At 58.2% G+C, this 8528-nt stretch overlaps 1 protein-coding gene across 4 annotated transcripts in view; it reads left to right on the forward strand.

Moving 5' to 3' along the window:
• Positions 1 to 7657, forward strand: part of CALY (calcyon neuron specific vesicular protein) — an 8403-nt gene extending 746 nt beyond the window's left edge. For 3 of the 4 annotated variants that reach the window (XM_025880108.2, XM_073884669.1, XM_073884668.1), the window contains exons 2-6: positions 5364 to 5518; positions 6293 to 6406; positions 6689 to 6802; positions 6992 to 7331; positions 7441 to 7657. In XM_025880108.2, the coding sequence (XP_025735893.1) occupies positions 5384 to 5518; positions 6293 to 6406; positions 6689 to 6802; positions 6992 to 7309 (681 nt within the window). In that variant the 5' untranslated portion in view covers positions 5364 to 5383 and the 3' untranslated portion in view covers positions 7310 to 7331; positions 7441 to 7657. The remainder of the gene's footprint in view (positions 1 to 5363; positions 5519 to 6292; positions 6407 to 6688; positions 6803 to 6991; positions 7332 to 7440) is intronic. The other variant, XM_073884667.1, reaches the window with a different exon arrangement.
• The last annotated feature ends 871 nt before the right edge of the window (positions 7658 to 8528 follow it).

Raw genomic sequence — 8528 nt, forward strand, 5'->3', positions numbered from 1 at the left:
GGGGGAAGCGTCGAGGCAGAAGGCGTCGGACGAACCAGATCACCGAGAAACATTGCTGGCACCGAGATTGGGGTGGCTGTGGCGGGGGCAGCTGCGTGGTGGCCAGGAGGCAGGCAGAAGGGTATTTCTCCAGAACCACCTGCCGCAGCCCCTGGACTCGGGGCCACAGGTGGCTGGTATGTGGGAAGCCAAAGCTGGGTGCAGACCTGCGCTTCCCCTCTCGGGACTGCGCTGACGCTCGCAGTTCACCTACCCTTGAACCAAAAGCCAAACCCAGCACCCGCCCGCAGAGCCTCTGGTGGGGGCTGCGGCGGGGGCGGGGGCGGGGGGAGTGAGGCGGGGGCGGGGGTGGGGGCGCCGCGGGGGGGCAGGAGAGGAGGCCGGGGGTGTGCGCTCCGCGGGGTTTCAGCAAAGCACGCAGTGCCCTGCGCTCCGCAGTCACATGCACGCTCTCGACACGCGCAGGACGCTCGTGCCCAGCCCGCGCAAGCCCGCGCTGGTGCGCACTGGCGCGCACCCTTCTGAGTGACGCAGCATTCGAGGGGGGGCGGTGAATACGAGTCTGCGACCCGCGGATCTGCAGCCGGGCTTCTGTAGTGTTTTCAGCTGAGGGCCCTTGTCCCGCCTCTTCATCGGTGCGTCGGTCCAGCAGCACAGCCTCACCGCCCCATCCCGTGCCCCCTCCCCAAACGTCGGAGAGGAGCATGCACCGCCCCGACCCAGGAGCCCACAGCGGGTGGGGAGCAGTCGACCCGCTGGAGAAGACACAATTACATCGCAGGGTGGAGGGAGGGGGGGCCAGTGGGAGGAATAGGAGTGACCCCCCCCCAGTCCACAGAGTTCTGTGTCTGTCGTGTGAATGAGCCCAGCCAGCTTCCCCAGAGGGTCCCCATGACTCAGCGAGGGAAACGAATGTTCGGGGGAGGGAGTCCCACATGTAGCCCAGCCCCTTCCCCAGCATTCTGCCTGGGGCATGAGGCCTGGAACCAGGAGCGGAGAGTCCAGAAGGCCCCAAATAATCTCTTTTCCTTCACGAAGATGTGTCATCCCCGGCTCCGTTTCCATGGAAACCCACGATGACGCAACATGGACGTCAAGCCATGTCGGAGGAGTTGGAGCTTAGGTTTGGCTCCTAGAGGACCCCAGAGGCGGAGCTCCTTGTAGGGAGACTGGGCAGACCCCGGCCCAGCCTTCCAGCGGGCGTGGCCAGCAACCCGAGATTGGCAGGGCTGCGGGGCTGCGGGGCGGCCACAAGATCTTCCCCTCCGCACTCTCCTCTGCAAACCATAGGCTGGATTTGTGAGCCACTGGGGCACTGGGGCCAGAAGGCCTCCAGCCTCCTCCCCGCCCCCGCAATGCCACACCCCTCCCGCCCCTGCGAAGCTCCCCTCAAGCCCTGGGCACTTGCTGCCCCCCCTCCCCCGCCCCTCCCCTACAGTCCCCTGTCGGTCCTTCCCTCCGTGACACTTTCCCAGCACTCCTGAGCCGTTTTCTTCCTCGCGCTGCAAAGCCCGACCTCTTTATATTTATATTCCGGTGGTTCCTTGTCCATCTCTGCCTCACAGAGAGCGGACGTCGTCTGCATGGTCCGCCTGAAGAATAACCCATTGCGCGCCTGTCTGGGGCAGGTGCGGACTTGTCCGTGAGTCCTCCCCAGGCTGCTCCCCTGCCAAGCCCGACTCTCCTCAGGAAAAGCCCTCCAGCCAGGGAGTGGGAGTTGGGGACGCTTCGCTGACCTGAAAGGGCCCTGGGCCAGGCGCGTAAATCCAAGGAAGGGCCCCAGGTCAGGGCCCTAATGGGACCTCCCTCCCTGGAGCGCCGGGGAAGTCCACGATGGGGGTGCCCCTCTCTTGCCTAGCTGGCTGCTTCTTGCCTGCCCCACAGTGCCGCTCCTGGCCACCCCTCCCCTTTGTCCTACACAGCCCTGACCTCCCTGCCCAGCACCTTGCATACTCTCCATCCTGGGCATCTCTCTGCCTCTGGGTGGGAGCTCCTCCTCTGCATTCCCACCCTGCCTCACCCTGGCCTCTGGGGTGTGAGAGACTGGGTCACCTATGGGCCTGGTAGGCACCTGCGCTGGTGGGGCTGCTAGAGTGAGAGGCGTTTGGGGATGGCGAAGTCCCCTAGGGCAGAAGTTTGGGGATTCAGAGGCACAGCGGCCTTTGTAGGGTGTGTGCAGGCAGTGGCCAGGGAGGGAAGCACAGCCCCTGGGGCTCAGCCCTTTGGTCCTCACAAGGAAGGGAGTCGAGGGACAGCCAAGACACTGCGACCAAGGGGCTCACCTTCTCTGATCAGGGTCCAAATCCTGGGGGAGGGCATGGGGTAGCTGTACCTCTGCCACCAGCTTGCTGTCCTTTGGTTGTTGGTTTCGTTTATTTTGAACTCTTTTTGTTGTGAAATATAATGAATATTGAGAAGAGGACATAAAACAAACATGTGGTTTAGTGACTTAAGGTAAGTGCTCCCCGGTCATGCACCATCCAAGTGAAGCCTAGAAATCCCCACCTGTCCCTGAAGCCGCTCCCCTCCCCCAAAGGCACAGCCACCCAGACTCTCCAGACACAGGAGCAGTTAATTGGTCTGGACCCCTGGAGTGCGTGTCCCTAATTGCCCGAGATTGGTTCCTAAAGGTTATGGTTAGAGTTGGCTTGTTCTTGAACCTGCCTTTGTGCCTGGCTGCTTTTGGCCAGCCTCATTTTGTGGGATTCCAGGCTGTGCTTGCTGTGACCCTTCACTTGCTAGGAATGCCTCCGTTGATTGACTTGTTTTACTCTGGGTGATGCGTGGTGCTGTGTACTTCTGTGGGAATAGCACTGCTTTCCAAGTTCATGCACCCCGTCTCTTTGCTGGGTGTGCACCCTGGAATGAGGACTGGTCAAGGTTCGACATGTGTGGATTCTGTGAGTTGACACCACCTGTGTGGCATCTTTTGTGCCTTGAGCTCTCCTGGGTTTGGATGGGCTTCAGTATATCTCTTTAAGCTGGTTCTAATTGGTCTCCCTCTGGACTAATGAGGGTGAGCACCTTTTTAGTACTCATGGCTGTTTGAAATCCTTCTCTGTCCATTTTTTTATTGGGTTTATCTATCTTTTTCTTTATCAACTTGAGCTGTTCTTTACATACTTTAGATATCTGCCCTGTATTGGCTTCCTTGGGCAGCTGTGACAAATTACCACAACTGGCTAGCTTAAAACAACAGACATTTATTCTTTCACAGGCTTATGGAGGCAAGAAGCTGGAAATCAAGAACTGGGAAGGGCTGTGCTCCCTTTGAGGCTCTAGGGAAGGATCCTTCCTGCCTCTCCCAGCTTCTGGCGACACCAGGTGTCCCTTCTCTCGTGAATGCATCCTTCCAGCCTCTGCCTCCATGTTGACATGACCACCTCCCTGTGTGTGTCCAGATTTCCCCCTTCTACAAGAACACCAGTCATTGGGTTAGGGCCCCTGTAATCCAGTGTGACGTCACCTTCACTTGATCACATCTCCAAAGACCCTATTTCCTAGTAAGGTTACACGCACAGGTAGCAGGGGTTAGGACCTGAACATTTCTTGTTGACGAACCCACAAGTCCTTTGCATGTTGCAAATATCTTCTCCGGTCTTGCTTTCTGTTTCCGTTCTTTGAAGGCTATGTTTTGATAAGCGGGAGTTCTTAATTTTAATGTATTCCTTTTATGGTTAGTACTTATTTCTCATATTGAGGAACTCTTTCCCTCCCCCAGACCAGGAAAATATTCTCCTGTATTATTTTCAAGATGCTTTCCTAACTTAGGTGTATCCACCTGGAGTAGATTTCTATGTGTGATGGGAGGTAGGGATCAGGTCCCTGTTTTCCGTGTGGACATCTGTTTATCAAAAGGTGGCCATGCCGCCTGCTTTGCATGGCATCTCTGTCGCAAATCCGTGGTCCCTGTGTGTGGGGTGTGTCACACGGAGCTTTGTGCACCACACGTCAGTACCACACGGCTGTGTAAGCTGGGTGCCTGGCGGATGAATACCCCCTTGTTCTCCAAGATGTCACATGTGTTCTTGTTCCTTTCCTTTTTGTATAAAATTACAATGCTTGGCAAGTTCACACACAAAAAAATTCTTTTGGGCTGTTGATTGGTATTTATTGATTCTACAGATACATTTTGGGGGGAAATGACATTTTTAAATGTGGAACCTTCCAAAATCCATGACCGTTTTGTTCCCCACTTGTTAAGGCAGTTAGGTCTCCTTTTGTCTTAGTCAATGTTTTGCCTGAGGTCTTCCATGATTTTCCATATGGAATTTCTTTCCATTTCTCTGAAGTCTGTTCCTGAGCATTTGGTATTTCCAATACCGTTTAAATGGAGTCTTTCAAAAACTTATTTTCTAATTTTTTGTCACTGATACATAGAAATATAATGACTCCTAAAAGCCTTGGATGGACCCTGCTGGACTCACTCTTCAAGCTTTGTAATGGATCCACAGATTCACGTGGATTTTCTACACACACAATGTTCGATCCATGAACAGTCAGAGTATTACCTGATCTCGTCCAGGCCTGTTATCTCTTATCCAGTTTTCCTGCCCTACAGCTTGGCTCAGACATCCAGCACCATGATTTATAGAACTGATAATAAAAGGCCTTTTTATCTCCTTCCTCATCTAAAAGGCAAAGCTTTCACTGTTTACATTCAATAAGGATTGCTGTAGGGATTTTTGTGGACGGCCTTTATCAATCAGATTAAGGAAGTTTCCTTCTGCCCCTAGAGTGCTAATAGACTTTTAAAATAATAAACAGATGTTGAATCTTGTCAAATACTTTTCCAGATATTATTTAAATTGATCAGATGATTTTTTAAAAAGATTTTATTTATGTATTTACTTATTTTAGGGGAAGGGGGGAGGGACGGGGGAGAAAGAGAATCTGGGAGTCCCCACTGAGCACAGAGCCAGATCCAGGTCTCGGTCCCAGGACCTTGAGATCATGACCTGAGCCGAAATCAAGAGTCTGACACTTACCCAACTGAGGCACCCAGGTGCCCTGGGGTCATTTTCTTTAAGCACAATAGCTGCCCTTAGAATGTGCCCTAGAGCAGGCTGGCTAATGGCACACTCTGCCAGTGTTGTGTGTCTGGGCAGTCACTGGTCAGACACACCACCCTGTCCATGGCTTTGGGACCCACGGGGAGACCAGAGGGCAGGAAGGGACTAGAGGCCTGTGGCTGAACAGGCCCAGTTTGTCCTGAGAGGCTGGCCTGTCCGTGCATGGCCTGCCCTGGCTCTGGCATGAGGAACACTGGGGCCAGCCTGGGGCCCTCTCGCTCCCTCATAAGCTGGCACGGACATCTGCTAGGTGGTGAGTGGGCAGTAACCTGTGTCTACACCTCTGCACAGGACAAGGACCACCGTGCACCATGGTGAAGCTGGGTTGCAGCTTCTCTGGGAAGCCGGGCAAAGACCCTGGGCACCAGGACGGGGCTACCACGGACAGCGTCCCTCTGATCAGTCCCCTGGACGTCAGCCAGCTCCAGCCACCATTCCCTGACCAGGTGAGGGCCTCGGTCAGCGGGAAGGGCCGCCAGCAGGGGCTCAGCAAGCAAAAATGCCCACCCTGCCCTGTGGGCCCAAGACAGGGTCTTTGGGCAACGACTGAGGGAGAGCCTTTTTCTGGAGGAATCTGTAGGAAGCAGAACTCAGCTCTGGTGTAGTCCTGCCTGACCCCAGCTGAGCTCTGGAGCATGGCTGGCATCAGAAGTTGTCCCAGCAGGAGGGGAGGGGGCAGCCATCTGTACCCATGTCAGTCAACTTTTGGCCAAGGGCAGTTCTCCGGGGATCTGGGGGGGCTTCAGTGGTGTCTACTATAGTTCTGGACCTTGTACTCAACAGACAGGTGGGAAGGCTCAGTGCTTGCCCCTTGGGAGCACTCACAGAGCACAGGACTGTACTTGCCTGCACCGCATGTGGTAGGGGCCTCAAGACTCTGGGAGCCAGAGGAGAAGTCAGGGTGGACTTCTTGGAGGAGGGAGCCAAGATGTGGAACAGCTACAGGGGAAGCTCCTGGCAAGGAGAGCTGACACCCTTAGAATTGAAGGCAGCCCTCAGACTGAGGGCCTCCATCTGTGGTGTGGCCAGGCCCCAGGGCTGCCATGGCCCAGCAGGCATCCAGCATCCACCTTCCCTTAGCCTTGGCTCGTAACCAATGGAGCCTAGCCACTAGACAGTCCTGGCAGCTGGTCAGCACCCACACCATTGCTGGGCAGCTGACCCCTGGACCCCTCACAGTCCTCCCAGTTCAGGGTCCTCCAGGTCCTCTCTTTCCACAGGTGGTTATCAAGACACAGACGGAATACCAGCTGTCCTCCCCGGACCAGCCAAAGAAGTTCCCCGACCTGGAGGCCCAGAAGCTGGCCTGTAACCACCCAGAGGAAGGGCGCAGGGTAACCCAACCCTCCCAGTCCCATGCTGCCCAGGGGTCGATTCCAGGGGGGGTTCAGGGCAGAGGAGATGGTGAGCAGGCAGCTGTAGGCATGGGTACCCATGCTCTGAGCCAGGTTGGCTGGGGTCCCCTTGCTCTCTCGGCTGCTCTCACCCCATTCAGAGGCCTTCGCCAGAAGCACTCCCCCGGCAGAGGCCAGTGAGCCCCTGACCCCTGCCCTGCCCTTGCCGCGGCTTCACAGCCCCCTCCACGGGGTCCCTCTCCTTTTCACCCGCCCCTGCAGCTGCCCACCGCACGGATGATCGCCTTTGCCATGGCGCTCCTGGGCTGCGTCCTAATCATGTACAAGGCCATCTGGTACGACCAGTTCACTTGCCCCGACGGCTTCCTGCTTCGGGTAAGGCCTGGCGAGCTGCAGAACGGGGTGGGGCGTGGGGCCGTCCAGGCCTTCCCGTGCTCCGATGCCGCTGGGCAGAGTGCCAGGGAGGGTCCCACGGAGGGGTCCGCGTGGAAGCGTGGGAGGCGGGCTGCCTCGGGTCCCGCCCTCTGCCCTCCTACCCCGCCCCTGACCCGCCCCCTCCCGCAGCACAAGATCTGCACCCCGCTGACCCTGGAGATGTACTACACCGAGATGGACCCCGAGCGCCACCGCAGCATCCTGGCCGCCATCGGGGCCTACCCGCTGAGCCGCAAGCACGGCACGGAGACACCCTCGGCCTGGGGGGGGAGCTACCGCGCAGTCAAGGAGGGGCCCAAGGCGCCCACCCAGGCGGGCGCGGCGGGGGCGGCGGCGGCGGCGGCGGGGGCGGCGGCCACCGAGCCCCCCGGCAAGACCTCCGCGCTGGGAGAGAAAGAGGCAGCGCGGAAGGCGGCAGGCAGCGTCCCGCCCCCGGCCCCCCAGTGAGGCCTCCGCACCCGCAGCCCGGGTAGGTGTGCTTGGGGGGAGGGGCGGGGAGGAGGGGACGGGGGCGGGGTCACGGGACCTGGAAGCGGAGGTCCCGTGCGGGGCTCAGCCATGCACTTCTTCCCACGCAGGTGGGCGGTGGGGGGTCGTGTACCCTCCTCGCAGCGCCCGCTCTCGCCCCTCCTCCCCTCTGTCTCGGCAGCGGCCCGCGCCGGCACCTGTGACAGCCCTCGCCCGACGCTCTCACATCCTGTGGTCGTGCCCCTGCTTCCAGGACCCCTTGCTGATGCCCCCTGCCCCCTGACCTTCTAGCTCTGTTGCTTTTCTCTAAGTAAAGATTCACATCCACCTGGGTTTCTTGTTTCTCCTGAGCATCCTCCGTCCCCCTGGCCTCTTTCCTGCCTTCCCAACCCCCCGCGTGGGTGAGCACTGGCATCATGCCAACCCCCTACTGCCCAGAGGGACCCCGAAGGATCCTGAAGAGCGGCGGTAGAGGGGCAGTGAGCCGCCCTGGCAAGCCGCGGTTCACGGACAGGGACAAGGCCAGGGCCACTGTGCTAGCCGCCCTGGGTGTCAGGGCACAGCGCGGACAGGGCTTTGTCTGGTCCATTGCTCGGCTGACTGCAAAGAAATAAGCACACCTCTGCTCAGGGGAGCCTCTAGGACCTGGGCTCCATCCCTGACTACCCCCTACCCTACATCCAGCAAAGCTGCTCCATCCCCAGCTGCCGTTCCTGGTCCCCACACAACTACCCCATTTGACGGGAGCATCTGAATTCCCCTGTTCTGGGCAAGCACCCACATGTGGTTCCTGCCCTCAGCTGGCTGCCCACAGGTGTGAGTCACTGAAGAAATGAGCGAATGCATGGATCCACCAGGCCCTGGGCCACAGGAGAGGGGATGTGAGCCTATCCCTGGGGCATGAAAGGGCTCCCTGCTCCCAGAGCACCCCATCTCCCATTCCCTTGGAGCTAGAGGGGAGGTGGGAGGTCTGAGGATGTTGGAGTTGGCAAGAGTCTTTTTACCCAGCCCACAGCATGGCCCACCTTCCCCTCTGCTTCAGCACTGGGAAGCCCAGGTCTGCTCCCGCCTGGCTAGGCCTGACCATGGCCCCCACTCCAGCACATATCCTCCTCTGAGAGCTTTGATCCTAAGCCCAGACACCCCACCTGGTGAGAGGTGAACTAAGGTCCTAGCACTGACAGCTGGGTTGGGAGGT

Source organism: Callorhinus ursinus, unplaced genomic scaffold, assembly GCF_003265705.2.
Source record: "Callorhinus ursinus isolate GAN/ISIS: 27379988/994484 unplaced genomic scaffold, GSC_fseal_2.0 scaffold58, whole genome shotgun sequence".
In the NCBI taxonomy this organism is placed as follows: domain Eukaryota; kingdom Metazoa; phylum Chordata; class Mammalia; order Carnivora; family Otariidae; genus Callorhinus; species Callorhinus ursinus.